Source organism: Syngnathoides biaculeatus, chromosome 18, assembly GCF_019802595.1.
Source record: "Syngnathoides biaculeatus isolate LvHL_M chromosome 18, ASM1980259v1, whole genome shotgun sequence".
NCBI lineage: Eukaryota > Metazoa > Chordata > Actinopteri > Syngnathiformes > Syngnathidae > Syngnathoides > Syngnathoides biaculeatus.
The window spans coordinates 167,366-181,618 of record NC_084657.1 but is presented as its reverse complement, the minus strand read 5'-3'; the positions used below and the strand labels follow the sequence as shown (position 1 = coordinate 181,618).

Below are 14,253 nucleotides of genomic sequence, written 5' to 3'. Positions count from 1 at the left end.
TTTTGAGGGCTCGTTGGCCTTTTCTCCAAAACTCCCGAGCGGGCCGACGGCGACTTCCTGATGGAGGTGCGGGGCCTCACGTGTCCTCGCTGCGAAGTCGAAGGGCTTCTGTACATTTCTCTCTCGTTTTAACGTGCGTCTCTCCCACCCTTCCTGCCTCGGTGTCGAGCGGGAGGAGGCGAGGCTGTCACGTGATTGCGGTTATTGCCTCGAATCTCTGTGCTCCAAGCAGACGTGGACTTGACGGGATGCATTTGTGAGGACGCAACCAGACTTAACAAAGTTCCCAGAGGTACAACCAACTCTACATACTTTACATTCATTTTGGCATATCGCTGTACCTATTGTGTGACAAATCATTTCTCGTGTGCTACTCGCGCTGCGCTGTGATTTTTTTTTTTTTTTTTTTTTGGAAGTCTGAAATTGGATCTTAAGGGCAATTATTTTTCTACCCACCAATACAAACTGAGAAGGGTTTTGTCATTATTTGGTACCCGGTGAAGAATGAAGAATAAATCCCCTCCTTATTTCTATTTGTCATCCATTTTGAAAGCATTTGTTTACTCTGGCCTCGTTGACCTGCTCCCGACATTGGACGCAAAGTGCTTTGTGAACGAGTGTGTCTCGTTTTTTTCTGTCGAACGTTGTCCGTTTTTCCAAGCTCACGCTGTTGTTTTCTTTCTTTGTTTCTTTCAAGCCGCAAGCAGCGAGCGGAGTCGTGTTCCGGAACAGGCGACAGACACACACACGGCTCAACGGTTACCCAAGTGACACCCGCCCCGCGGGAGAGCTCTGAGACGCCCGCCTCGGTGTGTTTTCGCCGACGAGCGTCGTCGTGTAATTAGTCGCTGGGTGGTAACAGTCGTCAAAGTCCCTCTCGGAGCTCGGGAGGCTGCGCGGTTTCCCCCTCAGGGTCTCGCCCGGGCGCCAACGTCTGCATTTTCGTTTGCCTCCGTCACCATACGAGGGGCAACGCGCCTGCGAGCCCCGACGTGCACGCCATCACGTGAGCAGCCTTCCGTTGCGCGACGATGACTGGCCACACTCCTGAGAGAGATCGCTCGCCCCACAACCTGTCAGTCAAGACCGGCTTGGAGGAGGAGATCGAGAGGGCCCAGAGTATTCGAAGCAGGTGAGAAGAACATTTCAATATTCCAGACGCCGTTCCTCCCCTCACCCGTGGGCCGAAAGAACGAGATCCGCCGAAATGAGTTTGTCCGGGTGAGAAGCGCAAATCCATCCGGGAGGGGGCTCAGTGTCGAGGAGCCAGATGAGGGGGGCATCTGATTCGGACGAGGTCCCGCCGGAAAGAGACCCCGAGGACGACCCGGGACACGCCGTAGAGAGACTACGTCTCTCGGCTGGCTCGGGATCCCCTCCGGAAGAGAGGGAAGTCCGGGTATCCCCGCGACCTGACCCGGAAAAGCGGTCGATAATGGCTGGAGTGACGTGACGTCGAGTTAGTTATTCAAAATCAGAGGCATCCATCCGTGTGTTTTGTGTTGCGCCTCCCTTCACGAGGGCAGACGGTGGCCTGGAGCCTCTCTGGGCGGGCGGACGGGCGCGGCAGAACCTGAACCGGTCACGTAGCGGGACGGTAGTGTCATTTTTGTGAGCTGACCTTGCAGGGTTCCGTCCGTCTGCGACGACACGTCCTCGGAGCTCCAGCGGGTCGCCGCCCTGGAGCCTCGCGCCGGCAGCTCCAGAAACTCTTTCCAAAGGAACGGCGCCGTCTCAAGGTACAAAAAGCAGGCCGGACGACAAGGCCCAGCAAAGTATCGGGCCCTCTTCTTCTTCACTTTGTTCATAATATCATAATTGGCTGGTATAGTTGAATGGATTTTGAATCCTTGGGGTCAATAATCACAGACATGTTATTCAGACTTCTTTTTTTTTTTTTAAAAGAATAGTTCTTAAAAGTCTGACAGCTTCAATCAAAATTCAGTTTTAAATGATAAAAGTATGAGAAAACTGAAATTGTATTGGCGAGGCAATATTCTCTTATCTTTTTAAACGATAACTATATGAGAAAACTGAAATTGTATATTCTATGGAGGAAATGCCAATGAAATTTAGCTGCCTCACGTACACGCCCGAAAACCACGCCAATGATTCCGTTTGGGATATGAATATTCATGACTTGCTCAAGAGAAAGGAGTTCCTTCAGCAAACGGTAAAGTCTACCAAGGGTTTCAACCTCCTCCATTCAAATGAATGGGGAAATCTACCAAGGGACACAACATAACAAATGTACACGAGTAAATGAAGGCAGCTGCGGAAAGTATGCCAGGAAATATGAGCACGTAGACAATGATTTGGCCAAACCCGAGAGCACCGCGTGGAGTACGCGCGGCGTCATCCAAACTGAACCGATGTGGCCCAAATGATTGTATTTGTCGTCCTTATATTATTGTGCGTCGTGGGCCGGTTATATCATTTCTGCCGACCTGAATTTGAGCAGTATTTGATGATGACTAACCCCGGAACGGCCTTACCTGTCGGCGACTGTCGCCCGTCAGACTGGTGAGTCTGGTTCTGAGACTGCGGGAGTGGGCTCACAGGAGCTTAGCGCAGGAGCAGCGGAGGCCCGACTCCTTCCTGGACCGCTTCAGGGGCCCGGAACTCGCGAAGGCCCCCAGCCGCGCCAGCGACGCGACGACGCACGCCGAGGGCATCTTGAGGTGTGTCGCTTCTTACTGTTGCTTCCCGTTCGCCAAAACTGGTCTTGAGCGCTTCCTGTCGGCTGAGACCCGATCTAAGCAACCGGAGAGACTTTAAACATCGCGTCCTTCCACACACACACACGTTACAATATTGGATGTTTAGGCCTCATTCGGGTTTACATAAACTGTATCATATGAGATGATGATGATTCAACGAGCCATAAAAGAGAGCAAGTTTGCCTTCAAACAATGTCACGCTCGTTAGCCTAGCATACGTACAGTGGAAATCCGGCTTAGGTCAGGTCAAGTCAGAAAGGCTTTAAAAAAAGAAAAAAAACAAAAGCAACAATAATTAATAATGAAGCTCTTTTCAATCCCAAAACGAAACGAGCTCCTCAGCGTTCTTTCACAGACTGTAAGTCAGCAGTTTGGAATGTTTATAAACAATCCCGGTACAAGACAGCGAAGTCGTCAACGCTCCCGCAGCGGCAAACGCCACAATCCAGGTAAAAGCGTTGAATTGATTGCTTTTAGGAAAAAATGGGATGTTTTTGTGGTGTCCCCATCCGACGACGCTTACTACCGCTGGCTGTTCATCATTGCCGCGGCGGTGCTGTACAACTGGTTCCTTGTTGTGGCGAGGTGACCTCTGCCGTCTTTTTTTTTTTTTAAAGGAGCAAACCCTGGGAACGACCGCGCTGTAACGAATCTTATTTCCCGATTTGAATCCGCAGGGCGTGTTTCGATCGATTGCAGGTGGCCAACTACATCTGCTGGCTGGTGCTGGACTACGTCGCCGACGCGGTTTACGTGGCCGACACTTGTGTGCGACTTCGCACAGGTGACACTTTTTAAAATGTGATATCAGCCCTAATACGGAGTATTGTAATCATTTTTTTTTCCTCCAGACGTGGCCTGGTTGGCGTCGTCGCGCAAAAGGTCCGACCTTGTTTATGCAAATATGACTTATGGATCATCGCGTCTGATCATCTTGCGTGAAATAAAAGACAAAAGTAAACGTTTAGCCGAGCCAAACTGGAGCAGAAGTTTGCGGCGCGTAGCCCCGCCCCGCTCGGTTCCGGTCGGCTCCACCACCCGCCGGTGACCAGATGCGTGTTTTTGTTTTTGCCTCGCTTCCAGGCTTCCTTGAGCAAGGCCTCCTGGTGAAGGACCACAGCAAGCTCAGGGACAACTACGTGCGTACGCTCCAGTTCAAGCTGGACGTGGCGTCCATCCTGCCCACCGACCTGGCCTACTTCCGCACCGGCATCCACACGCCGCAAGTGCGCTTCAACCGCCTGCTCCGCTTCCCGCGCATGTTTGAGTTCTTTGACCGCACGGAGACGCGCACCAACTACCCGAACATCTTCCGCATCTGCAACCTGGTGCTCTACATCCTGGTCATCATTCACTGGAACGCCTGCATTTACTACGCCATCTCCAAGTCTTTGGGCCTGGGCTCGGACTCTTGGGTGTTTCCAAACGTCTCCAAACCGGAGTATTCCTCGCTCACTCGGAGTTACATCTACTGCCTGTACTGGTCCACTCTCACGCTCACCACGATCGGGGAGATGCCGGCGCCGGTTCGGGACGAAGAGTACCTTTTTGTGGTTTTTGATTTCCTGGTGGGCGTGCTGATCTTCGCCACCATCGTGGGAAACGTCGGGTCCATGATCTCCAACATGAACGCCACCCGCGCCGAGTTCCAGGCTCGGATCGACGCCGTCAAACATTACATGCACTTCCGCAAAGTCAGCAAAGAACTGGAGACGCGCGTCATCAAGTGGTTCGACTACCTCTGGCTCAACAAGAAAGCCGTGGACGAGCAGGAGGTGCTCAAGAACCTGCCGGACAAACTGCGGGCCGAGATCGCCATCAACGTCCACCTGGAGACCCTGAAGAAAGTGCGCATCTTTCAGGACTGCGAGGCGGGACTGCTGGTGGAGCTCGTCCTCAAACTGCGGCCGCAGGTCTTCAGTCCCGGAGACTACGTCTGCAGGAAAGGCGACATCGGCAAGGAGATGTTCATCATCAAAGAGGGCAAACTGGCCGTGGTGGGAGACGACGGCGTCACCCAGTTGGCCCTCCTGGTCGCCGGCGGCTGCTTTGGAGAAATCAGCATTCTGAACATCAAAGGGAGCAAAATGGGCAACCGGCGGACCGCCAACATCCGCAGCCTGGGCTACTCGGATCTCTTCTGCCTCTCCAAGGACGACTTGATGGAGGCCGTCATGGAGTATCCCGACGCCAGGACCGTTCTGGAGGAGCGGGGTCGCGAGATCCTGATCAAGGAGGGGATGCTGGAGGTCGCCGCCGAGGGCGGCGGCCTGCGGCGGGAAGACACCGAAGAGAAGGTGGAGAGGTTGGAGTCCTCCCTCGACGGCCTCCAGGCGCGCCTTTCGCGCCTTCTCGGCGACTACGCGCACACGCAGCAGAGGCTGAAGCAGCGCATCGCGCTGCTGGAGCGGCGGACCGCTCACACCGAGGCCGATCCGGAGGCGCTCGCGCTTTGAGCGGCTTTTTCGAATCAGGCGCCCGTCGTACGCTCGACCCGAGTTTGGGCGAGTGCCGCTTGAGGAAAGCGGGCCGCCAAAACGGCAATTGGGATACGCCGACGTCCTTGCGAGTGGCCACCGCAACCCGCGGACGGCAGCGGGAAAACGGGCAAATGCAAGGAGCCGCTGTAGCCTCCTCCGCCTACGGCATGTTGCTGACGAGGCCGCGCCCCCGACGCGTACGTGCACAAGTGCGCTTTACCCCAAAGCACTTCTTTCGAGATTTAGTTTTCACGAGTCATGATTGCGGCTTTATTTGTAATAAGCTGTAAGTGGACAGACAACCCCTGGGGGAAAAAAAGAAGGGTTCGAATCCGTCATTTCAAAAGGAGTGCAACAGTCTCGCCCGCGCCGAAAGGAACTGGTTTGCGAGCGGCATCGCTCAGCCGAAGGATTTGCACCGACAACAGCGCAGTTCTGGCCCCCGAACGCCTCGTCTCGTGGGAACAGAGTCCGAGGACAGATGCAGGAAGGTGAGCGACGCAAACAAGGCCGGCCGCCCGCCATCAAATTTGAGTTCATTTTTTCCCCTCTCGCTCTCCCAAGTGTGTGTCGGAGGTAGCGGAGGCTCCGTAGCGCAGCGGTCTGGTAAACTAAAGGTCGTGAGTTCGGATCCCGCTGGGGCCTCCGCTGCCCAAGAGGGGTTGCGTCAGGAAGGGGGCCACCTTAATTCACCTCGGTGGTATTTTACAGGTCGAGATGACCCATTCAAGAAATAAATCAGTCGAAACAAAAGTCCTACTTGAGTCTGAAACTTTTTCTTTCTTTGTCTCGTTTCTCCTTTGTTTGTCTCCAACTCTGGACCAGTTCAATCAACAAGATTCAAATAGAACCCGTCAAACAAACAAAATGAACTTGGCCAGTGGAATATTTGAGGACTCCAGGTAACCACGGTAAGAGCCACTAGCCTCAAATGGAGAAGAAAAAGCGGAAGAGAGGTTAGGGTTAGTTTTTCTAAATTTGATCATTTCATCTAAAAACTGCATTTTGTGTTTCCTTGGGTCATCTTACATTTGATCATAAAATAAAGCAAACACTGGGACTGGACTTGCTGGATTTTCAGGGGTGGGGAAAGTTTTGCTCTCAAATATCCTCAAGATACAAAACACACACATACACGTGAGGTATTTCTGAAGAAAACTATATTGCTTGTATTTTCAAAGAACAGCACATACATTGGCCCTGTAGCTGTTGCATTTCATACCGACACAAAGAAAAAAAAAAAAAATCCTCATATTGAGGATGATTGAAGGTGAGGTTTCGGCATCCGCTCGTATGGAAAAGGAGCTGCGATCCAAGATCCGGGAGCTGATTGGCTAAGACGATCCGACGAGGAGACTCGGCGGCTAGCGCATTCGCATGTGAAGGCCGTGCTTGGGTCCGTCCACGCGCTCCAACTTCTCAAAGTGTTTCCTAGCATTGCGGATATTGATGAGCGTGGCTGCGGAGGCTGAGGGAAGAACACACGCCCATTTCTTTGACTTCAAGCTCCAAAGTCTTAACGAAACGTTCTAGCCCACTTCCGAGTTGTTGTCATTTTTCAAATACTTGGAATGTTTCCTTTGAAAACGGGGATGGGCGAGCAGTTGCGAGTTTAAACCCGAACACGGAGCGGGGACGGATCATTGACTGGTGCGCTCTGGCGTGGGGAAAATATATATTTGTCAAACTTGAGATAATTGAATGTGTCCTGAACAAGCGAAGGACCGACTACTTTAGAGGCAAAGCGAGCTGATTTCGAAAGGGGCTCCGGCACGCGCTCGAGTGGCCACTTACGAATCGACGGGTCCGACATGATGACCATGACGTATGTGTTGGACGTGAAGACGTCAATGAAGGCCGCGAAGTTGGAGTTCCTCACTTCCATGCTCTGGAAAGAGGCGGCCAGTTTGCTGAAGTGACAAAGTAACAAAAACAACAACTGTTGTTACGCCAACGTTGGGTGCCGGATTCCACCATTAAAGTCAGAATTTACATCAAAATACTTTGTATGAAAAAACAAATATGTTGAAATTGACACGATGACGTACTTAGCATTACTGCTGAGGCGAGGATGGAGAAGAAGAAGAAGAAGGGTTGGCTGTGCTTAGCTATTATGACGGAACCTGGTCCTCAAACCTCTCCATCTCCACAAATATCACAAAACCTCATTTTGCGATCATCGTATCCGACAGAGGAGCGGAACCCTTCACATGTGCTAAAATACGGGCGTCATCTTTAATAATTGTCACCACGGTCGACCGACTCAAGCCTCGGTGGTGTTGCCGTCTCTCCTTTCTCAAATCTTTTTATGATCTTGACCTTGGTTTCCATGGTCACGGATTTTCTCAAGGCTGCTGAAGCACTTCTAAAAAAAAAAAAACAACGCAGCTTTCTTCTTTGGGGCCGTAGCGTCGAAAAAAGGAGGGCGAAAATTGCAAAGATACTCCCAGCGGAAAAGCATTAGCCAGACACAAACATTGGCGGACGGGTGATGGACGCGCCTCGTAAAGTCGAGACCGTCTTAACCCGAGGACTCCCTGTACATAATTAGTCGGAAAACTCTCCAATCCCAAACGTCATGATATTGAGTTTATGTGGTTTTGGAACGGCAGCCGTGAAGCGTCGGCCTCGCACTTCTGAGGATCGGGGGCGATCGCCGCTTACCTGCAGCTGAGTTTGAACTGTTTGATGATGTTACTGATCTTCTCAAATCGGTGCGCGTCCCGCTGCTCCTTGCACTGATAGTGCGAGATCACCTGCGTTGAAAATAGCGGCGACGCGCACGAGAAGGTGCGTGAGTAGCGATTGTACGTTTAGATACGGATACGTCCGACGTTTTGTGTCCGACCAGGAAAGTGGCCCTCTCGAACAGAAGGACTTCGTCGGCCTCGATGATCTGCGCAAAGTTCCTCAGGTTGGTCTCCAGCTGCTGGACGTTTGGGATCAGCTGGTACACAATGCTGGACCAGGCCTGCGGGGGATTTCAGACGGGCATGAGCGACGCCCCCTCGCCCCCAAAGACAAAAATCCGACGGCCGGTCCCGCTGGCGAACCTTGTACAGGGTTTCATCCCAGATGGACGTCCTGAAGCACGTGCAAGCCAAAGGTCGCGACAGTCTTTTTAAGTCCTCTTCACGCTCTTTAAAAATCTGTCACATACCAAAGCATAACTAATAATCATTGCCATCAAAAAAAAAAAAAAAAAACTCACCAAGTCTCTCTGGTCCTCCTGGACCAGGTCCATTTTGTGGACCAGGCAGAAGACTTTTGCGTCGGGGGAATTCTGCAGGATGGCTTCCAGACAGGACTGGTAGTAGTGCATGTCTTTCTCCAGCTCGCGGCTCTCCACGTCAAACACGTAAATCAGCACCTCCACGTTCCGGAAGATGTTGTCCCGCTGGCTGGTGAAGTAGTTCTCCATAAAAGTGTCTTGTCTGCGAAGACAAAGAGGAGGCGCTAGAGGAGGGAGCGAGCGAACGATCGACGCGTCCACTTTACCCTCCGCAGTCCCAAAGGTTTAGAACGAGATTGCCGAGGAAGCGCACGTGGGAGTGTTCCACGTCAACTGCAAACAAACAACAAGCACGAGGTTAGGCAAGAACAACAAGGCTACCCATGGACTCCGTCTGGGGGGGCCTCACTTGTTGCTCCAAGGCGACGCGTGTCTCGAGCAATGTAGTTGGCAAAGATGATCGATCTCATGCTGGTCTTTCCCGACCCGCTTTTTCCCATCAGTAACACCTGACAAGATCGGCGAGAGAGAGAGAGATGGAAAATACACATTTCATAAGACAACACGAGGAGGACACAAGGCGTGCAAAATGCCAATGATGAGGCAGTAACACTCATCCGACGCGTCACTCGAAAACCACCAAACGCGGTTGTGTCGGGAGGACCTTTTTCTTCATGGCCGAACTGGACATCGCCTTCGGAAGTCGGCAAGTTAGCTGGGAAGGGGGGTCGCAAGCGTCGTGGGTTAGTCTCGCACGTCTCCCTCCTCTTGCTCGCCCTGCACACACGTTGAACACATTTTTGCTCTTGTCACACGTTCGGCGTCAACGCGTCACGTGCAGAACAGCTCATAACAAAAAAAAAGAAAAGCGAGCACGCGCCATTGGAGCGATCGAACTCCGACCACACTTAGCTAAAGCAACGCGACAGATTTACGGCGCGTAGCTTGGCCGCTAGCTCAGTAAAATTCAACTCGAGTCGGTGTAACTCACACGAAATGGACCAAAAGTTGACGTGTGCTCAAAAAACAGGAGGCATCGGGTGAGTGGCGTTGAACGGGCAACTTGTGAGCATTAGCTGAAGGACGCAATCTCAGAGTTGAGATCAGCTGCTTCCTGTTTACGCCGCAGTCACATGACCTGACGGTGCCCTTTTTGGGGGGGGCTGGCAGGCGGGGCGACGTCATTTCCGGTGGCGTCGACGTTAAAATACAAGCTGGAGCAGATTGTCATTTCACCCAAAAAAGCAAAATATTAAAATGCAGTAAAAATGTCTTCTTTTTTTTTTTAAATTGGAATATTATTAGCATTACATTATTTTTTTATGACTGTTACATGATTAAATGCAAAAAAATGCAATGCATATTTCGGTCATCGTCCACTTCCGACTATCTTTGTGTATGTTTTTTTTTTTTTTTTTTTTTAACACGAGTAATTTGCAAACATTTAGTTTGAGAAAACAATGAAAATGGCAATTTTTCTGATTCATAGAAAAAAAAACAGCAATTCAGTTAATTTGTGTTTTGGTCACTTTCTGAACCCTCCATCAGAAATAAAAAGAAATCCTAATAAATATATATTTTTTTTTACAAATGGATTGAAATCATTTGAAAAATCCAATTATCTTTAAATTAAAAACTCAGATTAGCTATCCGTCAAAATAATCATGAGATTGCAGTCCAACTGCTTAGCATAAATGGACCAATCGTATTTTGTTTTCATGGTTTCATAACCACGACGTGAAAAGTGGGCACCCTCACTGAACAGTGACATATATATATATATATATATGACTGGCATCCAGTTACATGGAGTTGAATAACGTAGTAAAACAAGTATTATTATAAAAGTTTATTAATCTGCAAAGTGTAAACACAAACCAAACGATGAGTAGATTAGCACACAAGTTGTCACCAGTAAAGAGATGCGATATCTTTGACAGGCCAGTACAAGAACAACAGGTTATACAACATGAAGAACAAAAGAGCTTCACGGAGCAAAGCGTACGGCAAAGAAAGACCGCGTGACTTGATCGGAATCGTTTGCCGTACTTTCCCGCCGTCACCGCGCCCCATCAAGAAGAATTACGATTGCTTTCTTTAAGTTAATTGTTGTTAGAGAGGCAAAAACAGCAGAGAGAAGAAGCAACGTGAAGACGAGAGAGAGAGAGAGAGAGAGGAGCGCTACGGTGGAAGTCGCGTTCCGCTAAAGTTGGAGCACGTCGCCGTCTCTGCGGCGCGTCGCCGTCGCATCGTCCGTTTACATCTGTTCTCGCAGTTTGGCCAACCGTTGAGACAGTTCGTCCTTTGCGCAAAGACAAGACATGATTTGTCAATGTGAGGACATCCCCCCCCCCCCCCCAGAATTCCATGACTTGGTTCTGATCGTACAGTGGACCCCCGCCATGCCCCACCCCCCAAGCTCACCTCATGTAATTGACACTTATTAACTACCGTAATTTCCGTCTTATAAGCCGCGACTTTTTTCAAGCCCGGGGTTTATGGGGCGATGCGGCCTATTTGTGCATTTTTTTTTCCCCTAACGGCCGCAAGGGGGCACTCGAGCTGAGACCGGTGGAATATATGTGCCGAGGAAGTGACTTTTACCGGCCCCGTTAGCGTGTCACTGCCGTGTCTCAGTGATTTTTGACTGCTGTTTTTTTTTTTTTTTAACCGGCTCTGTTAGCCCTTGCGTTAGCGCAGCGGTGCTAACGTTAAACTCTGTGTACGTCTTTCTTTGTAAATCTATTTCAAAGTGGCCACTTGTGGCTTTTACACGGCTGCAACTTCTGTATGTACCAAATGGTATTTCCTTTCCAAATGTACTGGCTGAGGCTTATAACCAGGTGCGCTCTGTCGGCCGGGAATTACGGTAGATGGCTTCTTCGGGGTTGTTGTTTTTTTTTTAACCCCACAAAAATCACTGAGGATTTTCACTCTTTGCGGTTGAAGTCGTCGGGACATCGTCGCAAGCGACGTTACCTGCTCCGCCGATGCCACGCTGGTGCCGACCGATCCCGTCTGTCCCTGGGGGAGCTCCATGTTCAGGTCCAACCTGAGCAAAAAGTTCACTCGACTTAACCCTTAGCAGCCCTTTGACGCTCACATGCAAACCAAACGGACACCTTTGGATGATTTTGATTTGAAGAGCGTCCGTTACCCTGCTTCGTCCGCCATCTCGTGCAACAGCGAATCGACTTGGTTCTGAAACACACACACACACGCGAGAGACGGCGTCGTGAGCAAGCGCCCCCACTTGGAACGGACGCTCGGCCGGCCGCGTCGCGCACCTGCGGGGTGGTCAGCGTCGTGGAGCTGCTCATGGTGTCCTCCATCTGCGCCGTTTGCACATCCAGCGTCTCGAACTGCCGCTCAAACTTGTCCATCAGGGAGGAAATCTGACACGCAAAAAAAGTTGCAACATGCGCTCTTCTCATGAAGCTGAACTCCAAGCGCAACGTTTAAAAAGGAAGCATTCATCTTGGGAAGAAAAGGCCACGGGCCAATTTATGTCTGAAAAAAGATTACCTTCTCCAAATTCATGGACTTGAGAGTGACATCCATGCCTTTCACCACCCCAGCCATCGATTTCGTCACCTGACAAGAAGCACAGCGTTCATTAAACAAACAAAAAAAAAGAAAAAAGGAACACGCTGAGCTTCCATAGAAGTAACAGAAAAGTACGGAGGAAGCCGGTGAAGCGTCGCATCCGCGAGCCGACCGCGATATTCTTTTCAGGATTTTAACACGTCGTGAAAGGGGCGCCGTCATAAAAACGCGCTTTGGAAATGAGGGTCAAAAATGAGCTGCTGCAATTATAATATTAAAAAGACATCGAAGAGGACACCCGCTGGTGACAAAAACAGAAATACAAACATATTTATAAGTGGGAACCCAATGAATGCACTTGGTTTTTTTTTTTACCATTTGAAATTGGTAATCAACCCAAATGACGGTTTATACAGGAAAATCCTCCCAACTCTATTTTTCGTGTTGAATGATTTGACTAATGAATGTAATCGTTGGTGTAACATTTGAACAGTTGGGGGGGGGGGTGCATGTGAACAACAAGACCAAGAGCCGCATGTCAGCTCGCAGGAGTCAGGCTACAAAAAAAAAAAAAAAAAAAAAGTTCAAATATGAAGTACCGGCCTCCTTTTTTTCTTGTCGATTTGACGTCGATATCCGTGTTTTTTTGTGCGTCCGGTTTTGCACAAGTTGTATGTTCCTTCCTGGTTTTACTCATTTTTCTTTCCGTGTCTGCCTCGAATGGAAGATATGTGTTTAGGCGTGCTTTTATTTTAGATATTATTATGATTGATTGTACATTCACACTTGAACTCAATGTTTCCTGTGAACCTTACTTTCGAATAAAGTCAAACTCCCAAAAGCTCCAAGTGCGGTGTTGGTATTTTATGATCCTTTCCCGATCCTGCTTTGCTAACATCTTGTGGGATTTCCGCGCAATTCCAATCCTTGTTTTTTTTAGGGTTGCACGAACGGCGTCGATTGCAGTCGAAGTCCTACCTGGTTCATCGTGACAGCTGTTTGGACCCTGGCGGCCACCGCGTCCACTCGAGCGCTCATCCTCAAGTAGGTCACAGACTGGTTCTTCTGTCTGATGGCGTTCTCGGCGTGGATCCTCGCCACGTCCATGTTGCCCTTCTGGATGGCCTGAAGACGGCCGGCAAAAGAAAAACGGCGTGAGACCGTCTGCGGCCGACTCCGAGCCGCCGGCAATTTCGTTGGTCCGCCTACTTTCTTAACTTTGGCCTTTTCCGATTTCTCCTCTTTGTCGCATTTCTTGGAGTTTCTTTCAAGTTGTTTGGCGGCAAATTTTAAATTGAAAAGATGCTCTGAAGTGGGTAGTTAAAGAAAATAGAATAAAAAGGAAGGACGTCGCATACTTTTCAAAGACATCATCGGAGTGTGACTCAGAGGTCGGAAAAAAAAAAAAATACATGCAGGTATTTCAAACAATCCAGTCGACGCATTCTGAGTCCTTACGTCACAGGCGCGGCACAACTGGAATCTAACATTTTGGAAATCACTGCAACTAAACAATAAAACAAAGATCAGAACTGCACTCGGCCACGGTGATGAAGGCAAATCCAAGTGTTGGAATCAATAAATACACTTCAATTACTTGCAAAATATGCCATCCAACTCACAAATCGATGACTGGCAACTGTACAGTTGCATGAGCTAATACAACAAATGATATAAAAATGATCAAAGTCTTACTTAGTGGGGTTCAAACAAACAAACTGTAAAGTGGCCTTGCTTGTCGAGGCCTTGAGCCCAGTTCGCTCCACTCGGCGTCCGGAGTGCACCGGCGGAATTCAAGATGCTGATTTCAAACCGTCGCGTACCTGACGGCGAAGAAACGGTTCCAAGTTCGGAACATACGTGAACGCAACGAGTACCGTCCGGGTCAAGTCCTCGACTCGTCTCATGTTCGGCCCTCGAACCCTCGCGTCGGCGTTCGCCTGACCCGCTTTTGACAAGGATACTATCCATGCTGGGCATTCGTCCGTCGCGCACTTGCTTTCCCGACGAAGCGTGTTCAAAACTGTCGCGTCGAGTGAAGGCGGATTGGTGCTCGGTCGCTCGCTCTCGGTTCTCCGGTTTCGGTCTACTTTCGTCGTCGTTGTCGCTCTCAGCTCTTCCTGGTGTCTTACCAAAATACGTCTGACGTCACGTCACGTGGGGTTGTCTCGTTCTACGTCAAAAAAGGAAGCTTGCCATAGAGCGCGACCGGCCAAGAACCCTCCTCGGCGCAGAATCGTGCGTCAATGTCGCCGCCATCTTCAATGTGGAAAAC

The 14,253-nt window shown here is 50.0% G+C and overlaps 3 protein-coding genes across 5 annotated transcripts; 1 reads left to right on the top strand and 2 right to left on the bottom strand.

Moving 5' to 3' along the window:
- Positions 1-140: 140 nt before the first annotated feature.
- On the top strand, positions 141-5,947 carry LOC133491613 (cyclic nucleotide-gated cation channel-like). Of its 3 annotated transcripts, XM_061802950.1 has the most exons (7): positions 141-1,132; positions 1,629-1,739; positions 2,520-2,681; positions 3,198-3,305; positions 3,398-3,504; positions 3,572-3,676; positions 3,804-5,947. In XM_061802950.1, exons 1-7 carry the CDS (start codon positions 1,032-1,034, stop codon positions 5,174-5,176), a joined length of 2,067 nt encoding a protein of 688 aa, XP_061658934.1. In that variant the 5' UTR covers positions 141-1,031; the 3' UTR covers positions 5,177-5,947. The 3 variants fall into 3 exon arrangements, with proteins under 3 accessions (XP_061658934.1, XP_061658935.1, XP_061658936.1); XM_061802951.1 differs by lacking the exon at positions 3,572-3,676; XM_061802952.1 differs by having other exon boundaries at positions 141-2,681; positions 3,572-3,602.
- A 395-nt stretch (positions 5,948-6,342) lies between these two features.
- On the bottom strand, positions 6,343-9,580 carry rraga (Ras-related GTP binding A). The gene is made up of 10 exons (XM_061802468.1): positions 9,424-9,580; positions 9,097-9,209; positions 8,842-8,941; positions 8,699-8,765; positions 8,412-8,634; positions 8,254-8,349; positions 8,049-8,171; positions 7,865-7,956; positions 6,995-7,110; positions 6,343-6,668 (listed from the first exon to the last, which is right to left on the bottom strand). Exons 2-10 carry the CDS (start codon positions 9,121-9,123, stop codon positions 6,565-6,567), a joined length of 948 nt encoding a protein of 315 aa, XP_061658452.1. The 5' UTR covers positions 9,124-9,209; positions 9,424-9,580; the 3' UTR covers positions 6,343-6,564.
- Positions 9,581-10,266: 686 nt separating this feature from the next.
- Positions 10,267-14,150, bottom strand: chmp1b (charged multivesicular body protein 1B). The gene is made up of 8 exons (XM_061802473.1): positions 13,943-14,150; positions 13,188-13,285; positions 12,957-13,103; positions 11,958-12,026; positions 11,720-11,827; positions 11,590-11,633; positions 11,412-11,484; positions 10,267-10,734 (listed from the first exon to the last, which is right to left on the bottom strand). Exons 1-8 carry the CDS (start codon positions 13,956-13,958, stop codon positions 10,690-10,692), a joined length of 600 nt encoding a protein of 199 aa, XP_061658457.1. The 5' UTR covers positions 13,959-14,150; the 3' UTR covers positions 10,267-10,689.
- Between the last annotated feature and the right edge of the window lie 103 nt (positions 14,151-14,253).

What these genes read in the sequence shown, in the direction of transcription:
- LOC133491613 (XM_061802950.1), top strand. Translation starts at nt 1,032, where the DNA reads ATGACTGGCCACACTCCTGAGAGAGATCGCTCGCCCCACAACCTGTCA. An exon ending in CACGCCGAGGGCATCTTGAG is followed by an intron (nt 2,682 to 3,197) that starts GTGTGTCGCTTC and finishes GATTGCTTTTAG; the next exon opens with GAAAAAATGGGATGTTTTTG. An exon ending in GCGTGAAATAAAAGACAAAA is followed by an intron (nt 3,677 to 3,803) that starts GTAAACGTTTAG and finishes CCTCGCTTCCAG; the next exon opens with GCTTCCTTGAGCAAGGCCTC.
- rraga (XM_061802468.1), bottom strand. Translation starts at nt 9,123, where the DNA reads ATGTCCAGTTCGGCCATGAAGAAAAAG. An exon ending in TCGAGAGGGCCACTTTCCTG is followed by an intron (nt 7,957 to 8,048) that starts GTCGGACACAAA and finishes TTTTCAACGCAG; the next exon opens with GTGATCTCGCACTATCAGTG. An exon ending in CAGTTCAAACTCAGCTGCAG is followed by an intron (nt 7,111 to 7,864) that starts GTAAGCGGCGAT and finishes TTGTCACTTCAG; the next exon opens with CAAACTGGCCGCCTCTTTCC.
- chmp1b (XM_061802473.1), bottom strand. An exon ending in AAAAGGCCAAAGTTAAGAAA is followed by an intron (nt 13,104 to 13,187) that starts GTAGGCGGACCA and finishes GGCCGTCTTCAG; the next exon opens with GCCATCCAGAAGGGCAACAT. An exon ending in GCGTGGCATCGGCGGAGCAG is followed by an intron (nt 10,735 to 11,411) that starts GTAACGTCGCTT and finishes CTTTGCGCAAAG; the next exon opens with GACGAACTGTCTCAACGGTT.